Raw genomic sequence first — 24670 nt, forward strand, 5'->3', positions numbered from 1 at the left:
CTGCTCCACGGGAAGTTTCTGTCCTCCCTAAGCTCGCCTTAGGACACTTGCGTTACCGTTTGACAGGTGTACCGCCCCAGTCAAACTCCCCACCTGCCACTGTCCCCGGAGTGGGTCGCACCCGGCGCGAGCACCCAGGGCTCGCCTCCTCACCTCACTGGGTAAGTGAAAAAACGATAAGAGTAGTGGTATTTCACCGGCGGCCGAGGCCTCCCACTTATTCGACACCTCTCATGTCTCTTCACAGTGCCAGACTAGAGTCAAGCTCAACAGGGTCTTCTTTCCCCGCTGATTCTGTCAAGCCTGTTCCCTTGGCTGTTGTATCGCTAGATAGTAGGTAGAGACAGTGGGGATCTCGTTCATCCATTCATGCGCGTCACTTGTACCTTCCCAAGTTCTCTCACGTCACCCCGCTCCTCCGCTCTCTCCACTGGCTTCCAGTTGAAGCTCGCATCCGCTACAAGACCATGGTGCTTGCCTACGGAGCTGTGAGGGGAACGGCACCTCCGTACCTTCAGGCTTTGATCAGGCCCTACACCCAAACAAGGGCACTGCGTTCATCCACCTCTGGCCTGCTCGCCTCCCTACCTCTGAGGAAGTACAGTTCCCGCTCAGCCCAGTCAAAACTGTTCGCTGCTCTGGCACCCCAATGGTGGAACAAACTCCCTCACGACGCCAGGTCAGCGGAGTCAATCACCACCTTCCGGAGACACCTGAAACCCCACCTCTTTAAGGAATACCTAGGATAGGATAAAGTAATCCTCCTAACCCCCCCCTCCCCCTTAAAAGAGTTAGATGCACTATTGTAAAGTGGTTGTTCCACTGGATATCATAAGGTGAATGCACCAATTTGTAAGTCGCTCTGGATAAGAGCGTCTGCTAAATGACTTAAATGTAAATGTAATGTAAATGTAATTAGATGACGAGGCATTTGGCTACCTCAAGAGACTCTTACTTATGTCCCGCCGTTTACTCCCGCTTCATCAAATTTCCTCACTTTGACATGAGGGGGTCACAGCCACCCCGTGGTATCAACAGAGGCTTTTCTGTCTAACAAACTGGACATCAGTCGCCGTTACTAACCTTCAGCGGACTTCAACTGGGTTTTTACACCCAATCGACATCAAGTGCCAGCGCAATAATTATAGGCTTGAGAACCAAATACCCATCGCAGTATCTAGCAGCACCATCGACTGGGTGTCGGAAGAAGCAACAGAAAATAATCATTGGTCGCGTTACCACACTTGATGCCTCACGGCACCCTTCTCCGCCAGTCCGTGGACATTCTGAAAGTAGTTTGAGGTCAGTAGGTCACATGAACAAGGAGCAATTGAAATTATAAATTTGTAAAAATTTATGTAAAATTGTGTGAGATGAAAATGGACAAACTAAAGGGTGTGCAATGTACAAGGGTAGTCATTGGCCATTCTGAACCTTGTTTGAGTCCAGTAGGTCACATGACTAAAGAGCTATTGAAATTAGAACGTTTACAAAATTCAGGGAAAAACGTGTGAGATGAAAATGGACAAATTAAAGGGTGTGCAATGTGTTGGACCATTGAGTGTACATTCTGAACCTTGTTTGAGTCCAGTAGGTCACATGACCAAGGAGCTATTGAAATTAGAATGTTTGAAAAATTCATGTAAAAATGTGTGAGATGAAAATGGACAAATTAAAGGGTGTGCAATGTGTTGGCCCACTGAGCGTACTTTCTGAACCTTGTTTGAGTCCAGTAGGTCACATGACCAAGGAGCGATTGAAATTCTAAAGTTGACAAAATTCATGTAAAATCGTGTGAGTTGAAAATGGGCAAACTAAAGGGTGTGCAATATACAAGGGTAGCCAGTGGACATTCTGAACCTTGTTTGAGTCCAGTAGGTCACATGACCAAAGAGCTATTGAAATTAGAATGTTTACAAAATTCATGTAAAATCGTGTGAGATGAAAATGGACAAACTAAAGGGTGTGCAATGTGTAGGCCCACTGAGTGTACATTCTGAACCTTGTTTGAGTCCAGTAGGTCACATGACCAAGGAGCTATTGAAATTAGAATGTTTACAAAATTCATGTAAAATCGTGTGTGATGAAAATGGACAAACTAAAGCGTGAGCAATATTGAAGGGTAGTCATTGGACATTCTGAACCCTGTTTGAGTCCAGTAGCTCACATCACCAAGGAGCTATTGAAATTCAAAAGTTGACAAAATTCATGTAAAATCGTGTGAGTTGAAAATGGACAAACTAATGGGTGTGCAATGTGTAGGCACACTGAGTGTACATTCTGAACCTTGTTTGAGTGCGGGCAATTCTACTGCCATTGTTTTTTTGTTGTTGTAGATTGCATGGCTGTGTGCTCGATTTTATACACCTGTCAGCAACGGGTGTGGCTGAAATAGCCGAATCCACTCATTTGAAGGGATGTCCACATACTTTTGTATACACAGCCCATTCAGGAAAGTATTCACACCCCTTGACTTTTTCCACATTTCTTTCTAAACTTGATTATTTAGTTTAGTTATTTTTGTATCAGTCTACACACAATAATGACAAAGCAAAAACAGGTTTTTAGAATTTTTTTCAAATGTATTATAAACAAAAAACTGAAATATATCATTTACATAAGTATTCAGAAGCTTTACTCTGTACTTTGTTGAAGTTCTTTTGGTAGCGATTTCAGCCTCGAGTCTTCTTCTGTATGATGCTACAAGCTTGGCACACGTGTATTTGGGGATTTTCTCCCATTCTCTGCAGATCCTCTCAAGCTCTGTAAGGTTGGATAGGGAGCATCGCTGCACAGCTATTTTCAGGTCTTTCCAGAGATGTTCGATCAGGTTCAAGTCCGGGCTCTGGCTCGGCCACTCAAGGACATCCAGAGCCTTGTCCCGAAGCCACTCCTGCATTGTCTCTGCTGTGTTCTTAGGGTCGTTGTCTGGAGCAGGTTTTCATCAAGGATCTCTCTGTACTTTGCTCCGTTCATCATTCCCTCGATCCTGACTTCTCGTCACTCTGACTGACTTCGTCTTTCCTAATTCATCCTTTACCATCCTCAATACTTCAAACGGATCTCCCAAAAAAGCATAAATGTTAGTGAATAGTACCAGAAATCTATGCTCATTTTAGCCCTTTTTGTTTCATTTTCCTTTATCCCTGTCTCCTACTCTTTTTCACTATTTTTGCTCAATGCACCATCAGATTCAAGTTTGTCTATCTACCTTCCATATTCCTCCACTCCGGAAACCATCATCCTTCTCGTCCTCTTGTTGTACCTTGATAGCGTCTCCATTCCGTCCGGCCATGCTGGATCCATCTTCCTCGTTCTCATCTGACTGAACCCTCCCACCGAAATCCCTCCTCCTCTTGCCCCCTAGTCGGTGACCATCGTTGATCACCACCTTTCAAAGTGTTGTGTTGTGACTTTAACATTCATTTGAAGACTGTTATTTATCTAATTAACTAACTATGTTTAATTGTTACCACATCAAATTAATCATGTTACAATTAACTCATTAGGATCTGGGGCACCACGAGAGCTGTTCTTTAAAGAGTTACCATCTCCCGAAATAAACTCTAAAAGATCTTTAACTATCACGTGTATAAACAGCCAACTTATTAATCATAACCTCGTATCATATCACCATTCTGAACAGTTGTAACCTCCTTGCATCTGCAAAAACCCGAGCATTACTTATGATTCAGTACTACACAAATTGATGTAATTATTTATTTACTAGCTAATTAAATGGGAACACAGGATAAACATACACACTTTGCACTGGTTATTGACTGGGGACTTAATACTCTGAAAACAGGTCCCTAGCGGAATGGCAACAACATGGCTGCTTGTTAAAGAAGAGATGGAGAGGGAGTGAGAGAAGGACAGAGACACTTAACATTGGTACATTCAGAAACTACTCTCACCTACAGTAACCATATATTTGCACACAAACCGCCGCCCGCTTTGAGTAAGAAAACATTAATGTATCTACGTGAAATCATTAATGTATTTATGTGAAATGCCTGGGTTCTCCGGGGATCTCTCTCGGTGAAGAAGGTAGCCTTGGAAAGGGAGTTGGACCTTTTTTCGCGGCACACTTGTAAGGCTCTGATTGTCCGAAATGGTTCCGACAAGTCTTCTACTGTTGTCCTTCTCTGTATCTGTCCGGTATCCGGTGACATGTCGTGTGGTCCTGAACAGAACTACAGAGTTGACTTTCCTTCCATCCACTTTTGAAGAGGCTTCTTTAAAGATAGGCTAGCCAGCCGTATCGATGGTTTGAGCAGAGTAAAAGGATGGTCCTACTTAAATTAGCTTTTGAAGATACTTTACTTAGGACAGTTAATCAGCCGTACCAGTGATTGTCCGGGGGGCGGGGGGGGGGGGGGTTATTGTCTTCACCTCGTGTTGAGATTCAAAGTTCAAACCACTTTAAACGTGCAGCTGCAGCTTCACGTCTTTCTGGTCTGGTATGTTACTTTCTTAACACATAATTTATACAGTTTGCAGGAAAGGGGCGGTTCTGGCCGGCTGACACACTTTCTGACCTCACTCAGGGGCGGTGACTACTCGCTGTGCAAAGTTATAAAAAACAATTATCTCTTATGGCTTCTTAAATCACATCCCTCTCTCAACACAAACACTTTCATTATTTTTCATATTACATGCACCATGCATAGTATGGAAACGTCATACATGTAGTGGGTATACTTCAAACTAGAGACAATTTTTAAAATTACCTTGCTTAAAATTACCTTGCTTAATTTAATTTATGTTTTCTGACACATCCCCCTTCCAGCAGGACAATGACCCTAGGCATACTGCTAAAGCAACACTTGAGTGGTTTAAGGGGAAACATTAAAATGTCTTGGAATGGCCTAGTCAAAGCCCAGACCTCAATCCAGTTGAGAGTCTGTGGTATGACTTAAAGTTTGCTGTACACCAGCGGAACCCATCCAACTTGAAGGAACTGGAGCCGTTTTGCCTTGAAGAATGGGCAAAAATCCCAGTGGCTAGATGTGCCAAGCTTATAGAGACATACCCCAAGAGACTTGCAGCTGTAATTTCTGCAAAAGGTGGCTCTACAAAGTATTGACTTTTGTGGGGCTGAATAGTTATGCACACTCAAGTTTTCTGTTTTTTTGTCTTATTTCTTGTTTGCATCTTCAAAGTGTTAGGCATGTTGTGTAAATTAAATGATACAAACCCCCACGAAAATCTATTTTAATTCCAGGTTGTAAAGCAACAAAATATAAAAATTCCAAGGGGGGTGAATACTTTCACAAGCCACTGTATTTATGATGCAAGATTCTTTGTAGATCAGTCAGTCGGCAGTTACCTGCACTGTCAGCTGCAATGTTGAACAAGCTCACTAAAACTCACTTGTTATAATCGAACTCTGAGAGTATTTTTCAATGGAAGCTTCTGTAACATCAGATATTTACAGTGCGATAGCATTTTCCTTGGGCCGTTACACTCCTCAATTTTTACAAATGATATGCCACTTGTCTTACAAGAAGCTAAAAGGACAATATATGTTGATGATTGCACACTATACATCAGCACCTACAGCCAGTGAGCTCACTGAGACTCTTAGCAAGGAGTTATAGTCAATGTCAGAATGGGTAGTTAACAATAAACTGGTCTTAAATACATCCAAGCATTGTATTTGGTTCAAAGCATTCTCTTAGACCTCGAGCTAAACACGAGTTGTGCATAAAGGGTGTGACCATTGATCAAGTTGAAGAACCGGAACTCCTAGGAGTAAAATTGGATGGTCAGTTATCATGGTTAAGTCATATTGACAAAGTTGTTGTGAAGATGGGGTGAGGTATGTCTGTTATAAAAAGATATTCTACGTTTTTGACACAAATATTAACTGTACTAATTGTTCAGGCTTTGTTCTTGTCCCATCTTCATTACTGTCCGGTAGTATGGCCAGGTGCAGCAAAGAAAGACCTAGCAAAGCTGCATCTGGCTCAAAACAAAGCAGCACGCCTTGCTCTTAACTGCACATACATAACTAACATCAACAACATGCATGATAGTCTTTCATGGTTGAGGGTTGAGGAGAAATTGACTTCTCTTCTAGTCTTTTAAGAAACATTTCTGTGTTGAAAATGCCTAACTACTAATCTATTTGCATACACCTCAAACAGACATACATACCTCACCAGACACGCCACTGTGGATTTCTTCACGGTACCCAAACCAAGTACAGATTTAATGCGTTGCTCAGTTATGTATAGAGCCATATCATCGTGAAATTACATCTGTCCTCAGTTGCAACACTCACTACCGAGTTCCAAACTGCCTCTGGAAGCAACGTCAGCACAAGAACTGTTCGTCTGGAGCTTCATGAAATGGGTTTCCTTGGCCGAGCAGCCGCACACAAGCCTAAGATCACAATGCGCAATGCCAAGCGTCGACTGGAGTGGTGTAAGCTCACCGCCATTGGACTCACGCTTCACCATTTGGCAGTCCGACAGACGAATCTGGGTTTGGCGGATGCCAGGAGAACGCTACCTACCCGAATGCATAGTCCTACTGTAAAGTTTGGAGCAGGAGGAATAATGGTCTGGGGCTTATTTTCATGGTTCGAGCTAGGCCCCTTTGTTCCAGTGAAAGGAAATCTTAAAGCTACAGCATACAATTATATTCTAGACAATTCTGTGCTTCTAACTTTGTGGCAACAGTTTGGGAAGGCCCTTTCCTGTTTCAGCATGACACTCATTAATGCTCTAGTGGCTGAATGGAAGCAAGTCCCTGCAGCAAAGCTCCAACATCTAGTGGAAAACCTTCCCAGAAGAGTGGAGGCTGTTATAGCAGCAAAGGGGGACCAACTCCATATTAATGCCCATGATTTTGGAATGAGATGTTTGATGAGCAGGTGTCCACATACTTTGTCATTCATTACATTTTCATCAAAAACAACTTTATATCTAAGGTGCCTTTGAATTGACAGCCTGCACATGCGCAGTTTGGCTCGAGATGACCGTTAGACTCAGTGACGTGATTCAGCACATGAGTTTAACTCATAGAATTAGGAATTAGAATACTAGAAAGGGCATGAACCTTCTTATGATGTGATAAAGCGCAGCCATTTTGGTCAGGGAGTTGGTCCATGGTTTGCCAGTGCTGTGATAAGATATTTAGTAAAATAATGAATTTGAAGAATTTATTTGCACTGTATGTTTGCTAGCTAACTAGCCAGACAGTTTTCGAGGAATGATTCCATAAATGTTTTAAAATGAACTGCCAATATGTCTACATTCCATTCAAACAATGCAGTCAATCCACAGCCATACACTGACTGAAATCAGTTGATGATAGGACTTAGACAAGTTGTAAATGCAACAAGTTCTGATATTGTGTCATATAATAGCACTCACAGCTTTCCAAGAAAACTAAAAATTGAGATCTGATTACATACATATTACATGAAATGTGTATAAAACCTGTATGGTATTTATAATTCTAGGTATTATACAATTTGTGATATATCAAATGCCTTACTTTTATTTTCCTGCATAAGTAAAATCAGGATGATGCCTCTAGTGCCATTCATTCCAATTAGACTGGTTTGGATTTCTCCCTGACCAATCCATTTTCACCCCATTCTGGAAGTTTGAGAGTTTTTTACATTTCCCCTCTAGTAATTGAATAGGATAACTAGCCAATTTCGCCATGACATCACCTACAAGCCTGATCAGGGATTTTTATTCGACAAGCAGTTCCTGCCTATCTTCATTCTGTACTAATTTTGCTTTAGCCCTATGCTTTTGCCCTAACACTCAAACGTGCCCATTGGTTCACCCTGACATAAAACTCACAATAGACATTTATGTTTCAACATAACTCATCCTATTATCTCATACACTGCGTTTATTGTGCAAAACATTTATTACAAGGTAGCTTTTATAGATGTTGTAGTACGTGATAATAATCATATGTCCCATCAATTTGGCACCTCGCCTGTTTTTGCCTCTAAAATTGCGTCATGGGTCATGACATCTCCATGAGCCGAGGGGATTAAAATTATGTTTGTTGCTAAGCAACGATGTTAGTTGTCACCTCGATTCAAATGACTGCCTGGAGGAGAGGCGAGAGCTAGCATAGAAAACATATGTTGGTGTTCAAATACAACATAACACACGAGTCAATCAGAAAAAAAGAAAAAAGGATTACTCAAAAAAGTATAAGGTGAGATGATTCAGTTTTGGGTTTTGCCTTTGTTATTGATCCAAAGTGTGTTGGTTTGATCATGACAGCCAGCCATGGCAAGTGTATTGGCAACTAGCTAGCTAGCTAGATTAATTTAGCTAGCTAGTTAAAGGTATACCCAGCGATGTGAAGTAGATGCACAAAGGAAACAGCATAGTGGGTCAATTACCGCAACAACTACGAGCGTTGAAACTTCTCTACCAAACTTCTCTGCTGTGTTGGTCCTGTTGCTACCACCGTGTAACAGCGTGAAGCAATCCGTGCACATGCACAAATACTGTGTGTGACTGTTGCCGCATTCAAAACAACTGGGAACTCCGGAAATCTCTGCCTCAGGAAAAAACAAGCTCAGACTGGGAAAAATCGTTTAGAACAATCATCCAACTTTGACCTATTTTTTTCCCGAGTTCCCAGTTGTCTTGAAAGCACCATTAGTGAGGTCATTGAACTATAAAACAACTGGAGATAGCGTCCAAGATGGCCAACCGTTATTTTCAATGTAATCTACTCACGTTCACCGTATCTGCCATGTTCGAGATTTGGGTTTACTGGGATAATTAATGGAAAAAAAATTTTTATTGTCACATTCAGATGCAGTGAAATCTGTTGTTTTACAGGGTCAGCCATAGTAGTGTGGCGTTACTGGAGCAAATTAGGGTTAAGTGTCTTGCTCAAAGCCACATCGACAGACTTTTCGCGTTGTCTGCTCCGGGATTCTTTATACAGTTACGGAAGTTACACATAAATCGTAATTTTGAGTCATTTCGGGGAGCATTTTAACTAACCCTAGCCTAACTAATGTCCTAACCTTAACCGAATGTTTCTAACCTGCTACGTTAATTATCCGAACCTGCTACGAAAATACAAATCTGATCCATACTGCAAATCATCTATTTTCTGTAACAAATGTTTTTTATAGGTTAAATTGGGTTTATTTGATCTGTGTTTTCATAGTTTACGTAATTCCTTACACTTCGATCACACCGACAGTGTCATTGTATTTTGGTACACCAGATTACATTCATTTCATTTCCAATGAAACGCTCTGTTTGCCTTGCAACATTGCGTTGCAGAGCGTTCGGTGTGGTGCATACCTTGGATTTATCAAACGTATGCGTCAGACTGTATGCGTAGATGGCTTGACAGAAATGGTATAAGAAGGTGAATGTTGAACTTTTGTTGCATACATATCCAGATGACGCTGCGTACTATTTTGCACAAGAACACTGTCACACCGACAGTGTTCGAAGCGTTACTCATGATGATTAATTTGTGTGTGCCCCTTTTTAAGAGTGTACAGCAATCCACTGCCGGAAAGAAGCTCGAGTAAAATAGGTCTTGATTTTCTAACGGTTTGAGCTAGAGACAAGCGATTTTCTGCATTGTAAAGGTGCAACCACTGAGACGGAGCCATGCTCCGTTTGTTTCTATGACAGAGCCTCATCAGACTTGCCTCTGCTAGTGGTTCTCCCAACAAAGTAAAATGATACAAATGACGTTGCTCGTGGTGCACTCCTCTCAAATGATACAAATGAAACAACAGTCTGAGCACACTGGACTTTAAACAACGATACAGATGTAACCATTTGCCATTCAATGTATTATCTGAGAGGCACTGGTGCTCCCAAGTCAAAATTCCAGGTGCATTCCACAGGTCATGTTTATAAGTCAGTGTTCCAAAAAATGACCACGATTAGGAAAAGAGTTGTCCTCCTGTACCAGTCCTCCCGTATCTCCAAAGGGGTATAGGGGGTATGGCTTAAGGTTCAATTAGGGACTGGGATAGAGGATAAATAATAACATACTCAAGCTAAGTGTATTATGTCATTGATTGTCCATTTAAAATGTTCACACAATCACCACTGAACATTTGGGTCTGAAAACCATGATCTGAGAGCACTATGTGGACAATCAAAATATGTGAGAGATCAACTTGTGAATATCATCTCTATCGTAAACGGTTCTAGAAAGCTCAGAAGGGGTGTGTTGATCAACATAAGTACATCAGATTCTTAAGTAGAGGGGCAGCACTCAATATAGATTTTTCAAAGTTACTTGATGTTTTTTTGTGTTCATTGAGGGAGAGGAGCCACCTTCGGTAGAAGTCGTGACACTCATTCCGTGGAGGGCCTAGTTTCTGCAGGTTTTTTGTTTTTTCTTTCAATTAAAACCCAGCCAACCAGGTTTGGGGAGTACCTTACTAATTAATCAGTGACCTTAATTCATCAATCAAGTACAACGGAGGAACAAAAAGCCGCAGACACTGTGCCCCTGGTGGAACGAGTTTGACACCTGCTTTAGATGTTAATGTTAATTATCCTTCATTATATTTGTCAAATATGACTGGCGTTTTGGCCTATATTTATGTACTTAATAAAAGTCTCATTAAAGTTTGGCTACATTTTCTGGCGCCTCCCTCATGTCAGCATCATTTTGGACATGAGGCTGTAGCCAATATGTATATCACCTACACGTTGACATGTAGGCTTTTAAAAAAATGTATGTACATGAAAAATAGATTTGAATATTATTCCAATGTTGGCCTATCTGATCCAATTCTAATCGGACTAATTGTTTGATATTATTTGTTGTGCTTTTTTGTACTTGTCCAATCGGACAACTTAAATCTATATTCTTCTTGTCCGACTATTTATTTTAGTTGAGCGGACAAGAGGACAAGCGTAAATGTCGAGTCGTGAACCTCAAACATGAGATGGTCAGAGATGTAGGGTTGTCTGGTCTGCACTGCCTGCAATGTAAAGGTATGCCATTGGTTGAAGGACCAACCACAAGCGCATTGGTGGTGCATCGGCACAGGGTGGGAACAGTGGAGGAAAAAAACATAAGTATTATTGAGCATTGGGGATATCATTACACAGATCAAGACACAGTCTGCCATGTAACAAAGTAACTGAGTCGAGGCAGATTGAGTGTAGTATTGAGAATAGCATGGAGTGTAATTGAGAAGCTCAAGTTGTTATTAGATAGAATGTCATGGCCCCGCCGCCTGTGGGGAAACCTCCTGTGGTTACCTAGGTTACCCCATTGGCTCACAGAAAAAATGTCAACTTTTGCAAACGCAATTTTCTTATTGTCTGCTTGATTTTGTAAATTACAAAACAACATTTAAGAAAATTACAACATGTCTAAAGATGACTTTTCAATATTGCCTGCTTCCGAGCATTCTCACTACTTAGAAAAATGTGACTGACTGGCTCGATTCGGTCTTATGTAGCAACATTTGAAATTGTGTTTTTTACATTGGATAAAAGTAGAGACTCAGAGCTAGAAAATGGTATATCATACACTGCAGTTGAGAAACAATGGGAAAGTAATTCTGCTTTGAAAGTTGATAAACTTGTAACACCACTTTTGAGAAAATGGCCCTTGAATTTTTCGGTACACCTACTGGAGAGCTCATTCTTTGTCTAGACCCATTCAGCATTGTTCACACCATCTTAAACTTTAGCACCACCCATCTCTTTAAGGATTCACATGTAAGGCCATGTGCTAAACAGAGTGAGTACTTTATTTTACTAAACATCCAAAGTTTTCAAGACTAAAGGCTGGTTTATACTACGTCTATCGACATGTCTATACAGTTGTCACAGTGACATCATGAACATTCTATTGTCGTCAGACATCAAACTTGCCGTTGCCGTTATGAAATAGTATAAACACAAAAATGACAGGCTGCATGACATCAACAGCCTGGTGATCCAAAATAGCATAACTGGTGTATTTTAAGCTATTTTTAAGCTAGCCAAGACCAACACCACAAACAAGCAGACTATACAGCTACAACTAGTGAGTGGAATTACAAACCGACTATACTAAACAAGTTAAATGTCTTACATGTGCCTACTTGGACACCAGTTCCCCACATTTCACACTCTCCCACGCCGAATAGCCTGAAGCCCAGGACTCAAGTTGAGAACTAAAAGACAGATGTCATTGTCTTCTCTTTACAGCAATAACCATTTGCTTTCCAAACTATGTTTTCCTGCAATGAAATTGGGGGTTGAGGAGAGATATTAAAATATATGACTGTTTTCTATTAGTTTACAATTCTAGACTTGGCGAACGGGGAATGGGAACAATATCAAATTAGGAAGATGGCATGTTTTCGCCCTTGGCTTGCAGGCCTGCTCCTGCTAATGTAAAAAATGTAGGCTTACAAACTAGTCCACTAAGCAACACGGTGCTGGATCAAGGTGAGCGCTTTTCTCTGCAATGGCTCGCATAGTTTTCCATGGTCCAGAATACGTTTATTTTTGTGCTTTTATTAGACACAATCTTGTCTTTACTAATTTAGTTTCAACACCCCTCTCGCTCTCTCTCACACACAAAAACCCATTATAATTATGCATTAGCCTACAAAGAAATGTGCACGCTGTTCACAAAAGGCTTTTTTGTTAACAGACATGAGTTAAATTAACTTAAGGTGTCTGCATGCATCCCAGCCGAAACAGTTCTGAACAGTATGTTTATATATTATGACAACGTTTTGTGACGTTTTTGTTTGTTTTGGTTTTTGGCAAGGTTTTTTTTCGGGTTTGTGCACACCATATTTTTTTGGGAGCCAAGTTGGAGTAGGCAGCCGAAGTCTACGCCCCTTGTCGGTGATTGGTCAACAGTAGCGATTCTTCTTCGGTGATAGTTAACGGCAGTTGGCATCCAATATGTTGCATTACCGCCCCCAACTGAATTATAGTATAAATCCATTACACTTTATTATAAAAAATGGGACAGGGGAACCCCCCCAAAAAATATATAAAATAATTATAGACAGTACCAGTCAAAAGTCTGGACACACCTAATCATTGAAGAGTTTTTCTTTATTTGTACTATTTTCTACATTGTAGAATAATAGTGAAGACATCAACACTATGAAATAACACATACGGAATCATGTAGTAAACAAAAAAGTGTTAAACAGATCAAAATATATTTTATATTTGAGATTCTTCAAAGTAACCACCCTTTGCTTTGATGACAGGTTTGTACACTCTTGGCATTCTCTCAACCAGCTTCATGAGATAGTCACCTAAAATGCATTTCAATTAACAGGTGTGCCTTGTTAAAAGTTCATTTGTGGAATTTCTTTCCTTCTTAATGCGTTTGAGCCAATCAGTTGTGTTGTGACAAGGTAGGGGGGTATACAGAAGATAGCCTTATTTGGTAAAAGACCAAGTCCATATTATGACGAGAACAGCTCAAATAAGCAAAGAGAAACGTCAGTCCATCATTACTTTAAGACATGAAGGTCAGTCAATCCAGAATATTTCAAGATCTTTGAAAGTTTCTTCATGTGCAGTCGCAAAAACCATCAAGCGCTCTGATGAACCAGGCTCTTATGAGGACCGCCACAGGAATGGACCCAGAGTTACCTCTGCTGCAGAGGATAAGTTCATTAGAGTTACCAGCCTTAGAAATTGCAGCCGAAATAAATGCTTCACAGAGTTCAAGTAACAGACACATCTTAACATCAACTGTTCAGAGGAGACAGCATGAATCAGGCCTTCATGGTCGAATTGCTGCAAAGAAACCACTACTAAAGGGCACCAATAAGGAGAAGAGACTTGCTTGGGCCAAGAAACACGAGCAATGGACATCTGTCCTTTGGTCTGATGAGTCCAAATGTGAGATTTTTTGTTCCAACCGATGTGTCTTTGTGAGACGCAGACGCAGGAGGATCTCCGCATGTGTGGTTCCCATTGTGAAGCATGGAGGAGGAGGTGTGATGGTGTGGAGGTACTTTGCTGGTGGACACTGTCAGTGATTTATTTACAATTCAAGGCACACGTAACCAGCATGGCTGGCACAGCATTCTGCAGCAATATACCATCGCATCTGGTTTGCACTTAGTGGGACTATCATTTGTTTTTCAACAGGACAATGACTCAACGGAGCTCCAGGCTTTGTAAAGGTTATTTGACCAAGAAGGAGAGTGATGGAGTGCTGCATCAGATGACCTGGCCTCCACAATCAGTTGGACCACAGAGTGAAGGAATGGCAGCTAACAAGTGCTCAGGATATGTGGGAACTCCTTCAAGACTGTTGGAAAAGCATTCCAGGTGAAGTTGGTTGAGAGAATGCCAAGAGTGTGCAAAGCTGTCATCAAGGCAAAGGGTGAAGTCTAAAATGTAAAATATATTTTTATTTGTTTAACACTTCTTTAGTTACTACATGATTCCATGTAGCAAATAGTTCTAAGAAAGAAAAACCCTTGAATGAGTAGGTGTGTCCAAAGTTTTGACTGGTAATGTAAGTATTCAGACCCCTTGACTTTTTCCACATTTTGTTACATTACAGTCTTATTCTAAAAGGGATTACATTGTTTTCCCCCTCAATTTACACACAATACGCCATAATGACAAAGCAAAAACAGGTTTTCAGATTTCTTTGCAAATTTGTTAAAAAAAACTAAAAAAACCTGGGGTCCTCCCGAGTGGTGCAGCGGTCTAAGGCACTGAATCGCAGTGCTAGAAGCGTCACTACAGACACGGGTACGATCCCGGGCTGTATCACAACCAGCCGTGATCGGGAGTCCCATAGGGCGGTGCACAATTGGCCCAGCGTCGTCTGGGTTAGGCAAAGGTTTGGCCGGGGGCGGCTTTACTTTGCTCATCGTGCTCTAGCGACTCTTTCTGGCGGGTCGGGCGCCTGCAAGCTGACCTCGGTCGTCAGATGAAGTGTTTCCTCTGACACATTGGTGCGGCTGGCTGCCAGGTTAAGTGGGCGTTGTGTCAAGAAGCAGTGCGGTTTGGTTGTGTTTTGGAGGACGCACCCCTCTCCCATGTCCATACGGGAGTTGCAGCGATGGGACAGGACTGTAACTACCAATTGGATACCACGAAATTGGGAAGAAAAAGTGGTTATAAGGGCACAAGGCGAGACCCAGGTGCAGACATAGGAGGCAGATGGTTAGAGTGTTTGTTGTTTATTTAATCCAAAAGGAGTAGGCAAGAGAATGGTCATGGACAGGCACAAGGTCAAAACAAGATTCTGAATCCAAGAGGTAAAGAGTGGCAGACAGGCTCAATGTCAGGGCAGGCAGAAGGGTCAGGCAGGTGGGTACGGAGTCCAGAAAAAACAGGCCAGGGTCAAAACCGGAAAGAAAAGAGAATAGAAAACAGGAGCACAGGAAAAACACGCTGGTTGACTTGTAAACATACAAGACGAACTGGCACAGAGAGACAGGAAACACAGGGATAAATACACTGGAGGAAATACACTACAAGCGACACCTGGAGGAGGTGGAGACAATCACAAGAACAGGTGAAACAGATCAGGGCGTGACAGGGGTAAAATAATCAAAATAAAATGTAAAATATAAAGAAAATAGCTGTGCAGCGACACTCCCCATCCAACCTGACAGCGCTTGAGAGGCTCTGCAAAGAAGAATGGGAGAAACTCCTCAAATACAAGTGTCCCAAGCTTGTAGCGTCATACCCAAGAAGACTCAAGGCTGTAATAACAGCCAAAGGCGCTTCAACAAAAAAACTATTTAATCCATTTTAGAATAAGGCTGTAACGTAACAAAATGTGAAAAAAGTCAAGGTGTCTGAATAATTTCTGAATGCACTGTGTATATAAAATATACATCTATTTTTAATTACCCTACCAACTAACCCTATACTCATTCAAACTCATGACTTTATTCCATTACTTTACATTTTTTACCCCTTTTTCTCTCCAATTTCGTGATATCTCTGCAACTCCCGTACAGACTCGGGAGAGGTGACGGTCGAGAGCCGTGCGTCCTCCGAAACACTACCCCGCCAAGCCGCACTGCTTCTTGACACAATGCTTGTTTAACACGGAAGCCAGCCGCACCAATGTGTCGGAGAAAACACTGTACACCTGGCGACCATGTCAGCGTCCATTGCGCCCTGCCCACCATGCCACAGGAGTCGCTAGAGCGCGATGGGACAAGGACAACCCGGCCGGCAAAACCCTTCCCTAACCCGGATGACGCTGGGCCAATTGTGCGCCGCCTCATGGGTCTCCCGGTCGTGACACAGCCTGGGATCGAACCAGGATCTGTAGTGACGCAGCTAGCACTGCGATGCAGTGCCTCAAAGCACTGCGTCACTCGGGAGGCCCTTATTCCATTACTTTAACCCAGTCTGATCCTAACACAGGCCAACGACCTTAGAGGATGGGATATTACCACTCAACACACACTCTAACCTAACTCTTCTGAAGTCAAATCTCATACCCCCAAGTACTTCTCTCAGCTGCCACCACAACATCTATTTTCTGTATCTTACATTCCATCTCTGCGATACAGTTGATAACCATCGCTATGAACGCTAAGAAGCCAACCTTACTGAAACATATTGGCCTATCCCTCAGTTCTGGCACAGATCTACTATTCACAGGGATCCTCTCAGATTCCCCCACCCATGATCCACCCTCTACTTTCTTTAATGCCTTAGCATATGATACCATCTGCACTACTCTGACCCTGGCCACCTTAACCTGCCTCTCTCGCACAACAGTAGGGATTCTTCAATTAAGTGTTTGTCATTCAACGAGAAGCTATTCATTTTCATGCACATTGTTTTCACTTGAAAAATACTACACCAAACATCTTAGTTTGCAGCAAAAACGTCAAAATGAATGACAGATTTCTAGAGTTATCTTAGATTAATTCTGACTATTTTGAGGAAGTGTATACTGGTTACGGCATCTCAAAATGGACAAACAGTGCTATTGCTTCTTTTTTCTTGTGTTTCAAGCGTAGGTCTTTTCAGGGAGTATGTGAGCACACGTTCGTTTCGCGTAGCCGACTTTGGCTAGGCACCAGCCTAAATGAAGCATGCGGATGCCTTTAGGTTGCAGTGATACTGTTACTGAATCTTGTCCTGTGCTTAGGCTACGAAACACTTTAGGAATTGGATTTTGCTAGCCTGCATAGATGCATGCAATGTTTTATGATGAAGGTGATCAATCAGTCAGCACCCCCTACTTAAAATAGCTTCCTGCAGCTTTGCCTTGTATGCAACCATCTAATCTAGGCCTACAAAAAGGAAATTGTACAATATGACTGATGTCTATCTAACCTGGAGGGAATTATTGTCGAAAGACAAAGTTTGTGGCACTGATTGACCCAATGACAAAGAGTGAATATGTGACTGACCGGCTCAAATTGGTCTTTTTTTTAAAACTTTGGACAAAAGTAGAGACTCAGAGCTACAAAATGGTATATCATACGCTGCATTTTTGAGGAACAATGGGAAAGCAATTCTGCTTTGAAAGTTGATAAACTTGTAAACTCACTTTTGAGAAAAGGACCTTGGATGTTTTGTTACCTACTGGGGAGCTCTTCTTTGTCAACACCCATTCAGCATTGTTCACACCCTCTTAAGCCAGCCCCACCCGTCTCTTTAAGGATTCCCATGAGGTCATGTGCTAAACAGTGAGTAGTGTAGTAAAGATCAAGACTAACAGTGGTAGTAGCCTACAATAAGGAAATATTCCAGGTGAACAGAAAGTGTCCAGATAAAAATATTAGATGACGCTTACCTAGACACACTTCATGTGAAAGAAATGCTATAACCCCCAGCCACATCCAGTGGTCGAAAAAGTACTAAATTGTCATACTTTAGTATGAGTATAAATCATTTCAAATTCCTTATATTAAACCAAACGGCAAAATTAAAAAAAAAAATTTTTTTTTTAATTGTCTGATAGCCAAGGGCACATTCCAACACTCAGACATAATTTACAAACAAAACATTTGTGTTTAGTGAGTCTGCCAGATCAGATTCAGTAGGGATCACCAGGGATGTTATATTGATAAGTGTGTGAATTGGACAATTTTCCTGTCAAAATGTAACGACTACTTTTGGTTTGTAAGTCGCTCTGGATAAGAGCGTCTGCTAAATGACTTAAATGTAAATGTAAATGTTGTCAGGGAAAACGTATGTAGTAAAAAGTACATTATTTTCTTTCGGAATGTGGTGAAGTAAAAGTAGGCAAAACTATAAATAGTGAAGTAATGTACAGATTACCCCCCCAAAATACTTAAGTAGTACTTTAAAGTATTTTTACTGAAGTACTTTACACCATTGCCCAAATGCCTTCACACCAATACATTAGCATACTTTATATACTGTTACACCCACACTTATCACATAGTATTCCATACAAGTTAAGGCCATGCAACCTGAATTGAAACCTGAGTGAGGTGCTCATGTACAGTACATAAACAGATGCATGCGCCATATATTTGTGTGGTGCACAGTTGATACGGTCACATGATGTTATTGTGGTATGTCACAAAATCATGTTACGACACCTATAATTTTTTATTTTATATATAAATATTTTGCTAAGTCTTGCTAAGTGGATGGGTCTCTACAGAAGGTGTAAACCACGAATGAACAAGGGAATCTATATTCGGAGAGCCTGTTTCTGTCCTGCTTTTGACTTTGGTGCAGGGCGTGCAATGTCCATAGCCTCTTCGTCGCAAAACTCCCTGATCATCTCAAAAAGATAAGTTTGTCTAGCTGTGTCCAGTCCAGGTGGTGCTTGTACAGGCAGATCATTTGCCTGTACAGGTAGGATGATAGGAATATGGTAGGTAGGAAGGATGTCAGCATGCACAGCAGCTGAAATCTGGTCCCGACAGTCTGAATGCTCCTTGGCAACAACACCAGGCTCCAGAGCATCGAAGCTGTAAAACAGGGAATAACAAAAAATCAGAAGACATTACAACCTTGCACAACATCAATTCACCTCCCAAGTTTATATAAGAATAACCTCATACAATGAAAATTATTTTCACCTGAAGTGCTGGTACTGCTTGATCTGTGGCAGCGGCCTGAAGTACGGCATCAAGTATTGTTGCCTGCCATAGCTTTCCACCAGCACGGTATCATCCTCCAGTCCAACCAGCTGTTGATCCATGTCACAGTGCTGTTCTTCACAACACCAGCAATCTCAGACAGTGTTCACTCTGGTCTTTGTAGAGGCCCCAAGAGACAGAAACAATGTGAGATCAATAAAAGTAGTGCCAATCATGTTGGAGGTCAATTAAATAATCAAAACATGTTTATGCTTTGCATACCAAGTGCTGTCATCAATTCCTTGTAGAGACTGCTGCTTTTGTCACATGGGATGGCAGCAGCTTTCCACCGAATTTGGTATCAGGATAAAATGTGATTCAAAGTCACCGAATATACTTTAAGTATTTTTATTTAACATAAGTGATAAATGGTAAATTCAATTTTCGTATATACAGGTTCACTGTATCACCACGCAGGGTAAAGCAGAGAACTGACTCGAAATACAATCAACCTTTGTTATACTGTGACAGTGATAGTTCCAACTCGTCCGTTGGCCTATCACAGTAGAGGATTGTTAGCTAGCTAACATTAAATGCAAAATGGCTAACGTTACACACAGTTCATACACGTTGATCGCCGTTTCTTCCCCATCACTGATCAGAAGACTCTACAATGTCTTCTTCAATGGAAATGTTTTTACCTAAATCAGGGATTTCCTCATCGTCTGAGTCATTTTTCAGAGTCAGAATGGCATGATCGTCCTCCAGAATGTAGTCCCATCATAACTTTTTCCCACTGACATTTGTCGATAGCGCCTGATAAATTAAAGGCAGCAATGTTACTGAGAGCAGTAGCAACACATTTGCAGTTCTCCATGGCTAAAGTTATATATTTTGAAAAAAACTGCATTAGAAAGGATTATGTACGTATAACGAGCAGCTCATTTTTATAGACACAAGATGTTACACCGTAGACCAATCTAAAACTCATCTCTCGGCATGTCCAGCCCACTCATTGTCTCGGCCAATCATGGCTAGCAGGAATGTTCCTGGCCTTTTCTTTGGCTAAACCAACTAGGCTCGTAATTTAACAACTTTATTCGTATTTACAGATGGCATAAAATAATGTTATTAAGGCACCTGAAAGTTCACATGTTCCCGAAGGCATTTCTGCCAAAAAACACATTTTGATAAAAAACTTTTTTTACGTTCAAACGGCTCTCCTGTGAAGTCGTGATTTACGACATCCGCCTAGTTTCCTGAAACGGGTCACATCACAGGGGATATGGATGATGCCCTCAGCTGGAGCCAATAAAATAGGCTACTATTCGCTCAAATTGACAGATTAGTCTTTTCATTGTCTTCTCTTTTAATCAATAGACTTTTGCCTTCCAAACTATGTATTCCCGCGAATGTATTTTTAAATATTGCAATATGCCTGGGCCTATTTTAGCTGCTTTTCACTGACACCCAATTTGAAATGCTCAGATTTTTGTTCATACTATCAAACCGACGTTTGAGTTGTGTGGTTGCAATATCAACAGTCTACAGTATCTCTAGTATATATTGGCATGCATCGTTCAATACTAAATTGAAATTGTGTGCAGCACAATGGGCACATAATGCACAATGTCTCAAAACTCAGTATATAAAACAGAAAAACTTTAGTGAACAAAGCTACACACTTTGTGAGAAAAACAGTAGTGTAATAGAACTGTCAGTTTCCAATTAAGGGATAGTTACTGTCTGTACTGTAAAGAAGTGCAACAGATCTATAGTAAACACAGCTACACACTGAAACCCTGAGTGTACTGTAATAAAGCTGAGATGTGAGTTTCCATGGGAATCTATGATAGTTACTGTCTGTACTGCAAAATAGCCACAATGGACACGAGGACCCTCTTGAACCACAATTTGAGTTCTGGGCCTCACAGAAGGTGATCTACCTTGGGATGTCCATATCCTATCCTACCTCAACTGTTTCTGGCTTGGACGAGCCATGACGGTGTTAGAGTACCAACAGTTACCCGGCCTACTGATTGTGGCTTCACTGTTGGTTCCACTGGGCATTCGCCATCAGGCCACTCCAGCGATGGTTCAACTCCCATGGCCGGCACCCAAAACAACACAGACACCGTCAACTGTTGGTGATGGATACATGTTTGAGGACCCTATCGAAGTGGCTATCCCGCTCCTTCCTGTTAAAGGAGCGGGTGGGCGGTGACGCCTCTCTGACGAGTTGGGGTGCCGCGTTCAGAGGCAAGGCGGCCAGCGGCCGCTGGATCCCCCAATGGAGTGGTCAATACATCAATATGCTGGCGCTCAGGGTGGGTCGCCTAGCACCCCAACCGTTTCAGCCTTAACTGGTAGGACAGCATTTCCTGGTCCAATGGATCGGGAACACTTGCCGTAGGCCCATACTCGCTTGGCATCGCTGCTAGAAGCACATATCCCCGGGGTCCTGAACAATGCAGCGGGCATGCTCTTGAGAGACGGTCCGCCGGAGGGGGACTAGAGTCTACACCCTCAGGTTTGGGACAGATTCGGGAGAGCACAGGTGGACCTGTTTGATTCTCAGGAGAACACTCATTGCCCTAGCTGGTTCTCGATGTCGGACCCTACAGGCCCTCTGGGTCTGGACGCCCTCACTCACGATTGGCCGGCAACGACACTTTACATGTTCCCACCATTTCCCCTGATCACAGCTATGCTAGACAGGGTAATCTTGATGGGCCACCAGCTGCTCTTGATAGTCACTTGTTACTGTATGTAGCCTACCGAAAGTAGTGCAACAGAAAAACTATATTAAACCCTGCCACACACTGAAACCCTCAGTGTAATAGAGCTGAGCTGTGAGTCTACATGGGAAACTATGATAGTTACTGTCTGTACTGTAAAATAGTGTAACAGGAAACTATCGCAACCCAGCAACTGTGTGAAAAAACAACAGTTTAATCTCACTATGGTGGTGCTAGCATAAACTAATGCAAAATGAAGCCAACTGTGTAATATTACTGTGTCTATAGTATACACTGCGCAATACTGTATGATAGTATGGAATGGGATCTACAGTATCAGGGGCATTCTACCTCACACACGTTTATAGCTTATTTCTTGCTTTATACGTGTGGGTCGGCTGTAACTCACGCCACGTTTATAGCTTATTTCTTGCTTTATACGTGTGGGTCGGCTGTAACTCACGCCACGTTTCTAGCTTATTTCTTGCTATATAAAAGTGTGTTTATAACTATGCTTAGTCCTGAAATGGTCACCTCTCGTTAAGATAGATACTTTGCATAGCTTGTTCATCTTGAAACACACAAGAGTCTAAGCAAGATGGCTGCGCCCTGTCAGAGATGAAAACAGAGGGACTTGTCTGTCCACCGGCAGATGCAGGAATGCCCACATGCAGGAACGCCCCGAATTGCGAGCTGCAGTTGCACACTATTGAACAGACTATAGGGCAATGTGTCAAAACTTTCCCATCAATCAAATGTGTTTATAAAGCCCTTTTTACATCCGTAGATGTCACAAAGTGCTATACAGAAACCCAGCCTAAAACTCCAAACAGCAAGCAATGCAGATGTAGAAGCACGGTGGCTAGGAAAAACTCTCTAGAAAGGAAGGAACCTAGGAAGAAACCTAGAGAGGAACAAGGCTCTGCAGGGTGGCCAGTCTTCTGGCTGTGCCGGGTTTAGATTATAAGAGTACAGCAGGCTCGAACAGGCTCGAGGTCAGGACAGGCAGAGTGGTCAGGCAGGCAGCTTCGGCGACAGGCAAGGGTCAAAACCAGGAGGGCTAGGAAAAAACAGAGAGACAGGAAACACAGGGATAAATACACCGGGCACTAATGGGGAAAACAGGAGACACCTGGAGGTGGGTGGAGACAATCACAAAGACAGGTGAAACATATCAGGGCGTGACAATACCAGTGGAAGTATACCAAACTTTTTTTGATATACTCAGAGGACCATTATTAGCATGTTTTAACCACTCCTAAATAAATGGTAGATTATCGGACATGCAACAAGAAGGTTTGATTTCATTATTACTGAAACAGGATCCAAGTGGTATATATAAAGATCCAGTCCATGAAAAAAATTCTAGCTAAATGCTTTGCACATAGAATTAAAAAGGTAATGTCAGATATTATTCATCCTAATCAGACCCGTTTTTTACATGGACGATACATTGGAGATAATATAAGACAAGTACTGGAAACAATAGAATACTATGAAATATCAGAGACACCAGGCCTGGTTTTCATAGCTGATTTTGAAAAAGCTTTTGATAAAGTACGACTGGTGTTTATATGTAAATGCCTAGAATATTTCAATTTTGGAGAATCTCTTATAAAATGGGTTAAAGTTATGTATAGTAACCCTAGGTGTAAAATAGTAAATAATGGCTACATCAGAAAGTTTTAAACTGTCAAGAGGAGTAAAACAAGGTTGCCCACTATCGGCATATCTATTTATTATTGCCATCGAAATGTTAGCTGTTAAAATTAGATCCAACAATAAAATTAAGGGACTAGAAATCCGTGGCTTAAAAACAAAGGTGTCATTGTACGCTGATGATTCATGTTTTCTTTTTAAACCACAATTAGAATCCCTCCACAGCCTCAAAGAGGATCTAGATACTTTTGCTAACCTCTCTGGATTAAAACCAAGTTATGATAAGTGAACTATGGTACGTATTGGATCACAATTTTTTAAACTTTTACATTAGCGTGTAGTTTACCAATAAAATGGTCTGACGGGGATGTGGACATACTCGGTATACAAATCTCGAAAGAAAGAAACGATCTCACTCCAATACATTTTTATAGAAAGTTAGCTAGAATAGATAAGATCTTGCTACAATGGAAAGGAAAATACCTATCTACTTGGGGAAAAATCACTCTGATTAACTCTTTAGTCATATCACAGTTTACCTATTTGCTTATGGTTTTGCCTACCTGCTTTTTAAATTATATGAACAAAAAATATTCAATTTAATTTGGAATGGCAAGCCAGACAAAATTAAAAGGGCCTGTTTATATAATAAATATGAATTATTAAATATTAAAGCATTAGACCTCTCACTAAAGGCATCAGTCATACAAAAGTTATACTTAAATCCAAAATGGTTCTCTAGTAAATTTTAATAATTTCTCACCCCATGTTCAAGAATGGTCTTTTTCCCTTTATTCAGATTACAACTGCTCACTTTCGGTTATTTGAAAACAAAATAATCTCCAAAATATAGTTCTTTTTTAAACAAGCCTTAGAAAGTTGAAAAGACAGAACAAATAATACAGCAAATTTTGTGGTTAAACTCAAATATACTAATAAAAAAAACTTTTTTTTATTTTTTTAAAAGGTATCATTTTTATAAATTATATAATAAATAGGACTGGTGGAGTTATGTCACACATGCAGCTACCACAGACATATGGAAATGTCTGATCTACCCAAAATTACAACCAACTAATTGCAGCATTACCACAATAATGGAAGAGGCAAGTAGAAGGGGGAAAAAGTAAGGAACTTGTCTGTCGGCCCTGCATTAAAGACCATAAATGGTTAAAGAAAATTGTGTAGAATAAAAACATATACTAATTTCATTTAAGGACCAAAAAAATGACAGCTGTGCCATTTAAAAGGCAAAATA

At 41.3% G+C, this 24670-nt stretch overlaps 1 protein-coding gene across 4 annotated transcripts in view; it reads left to right on the forward strand.

Annotated features, from left to right (window-relative positions):
- Positions 1-8068: 8068 nt before the first annotated feature.
- LOC139569630 (WD repeat-containing protein 38-like) overlaps positions 8069-24670 on the forward strand; it is a 42367-nt gene continuing 25765 nt past the window's right edge. For 2 of the 4 annotated variants that reach the window (XM_071391023.1, XM_071391022.1), the window contains exon 1: positions 8080-8196. Coding sequence is in view for 1 of the 4 variants with exons in the window: in XM_071391024.1 (XP_071247125.1) it covers positions 8120-8196 (77 nt within the window). In the remaining 3 variants the exon portion in view is untranslated. Of the gene's footprint in view, positions 8197-24670 lie in introns of all 4 variants that reach the window. The other 2 variants (XM_071391024.1, XM_071391025.1) reach the window with 2 other exon arrangements.

The sequence above is a fragment of the Salvelinus alpinus genome, chromosome 3, assembly GCF_045679555.1.
Source record: "Salvelinus alpinus chromosome 3, SLU_Salpinus.1, whole genome shotgun sequence".
Lineage (NCBI taxonomy): Eukaryota > Metazoa > Chordata > Actinopteri > Salmoniformes > Salmonidae > Salvelinus > Salvelinus alpinus.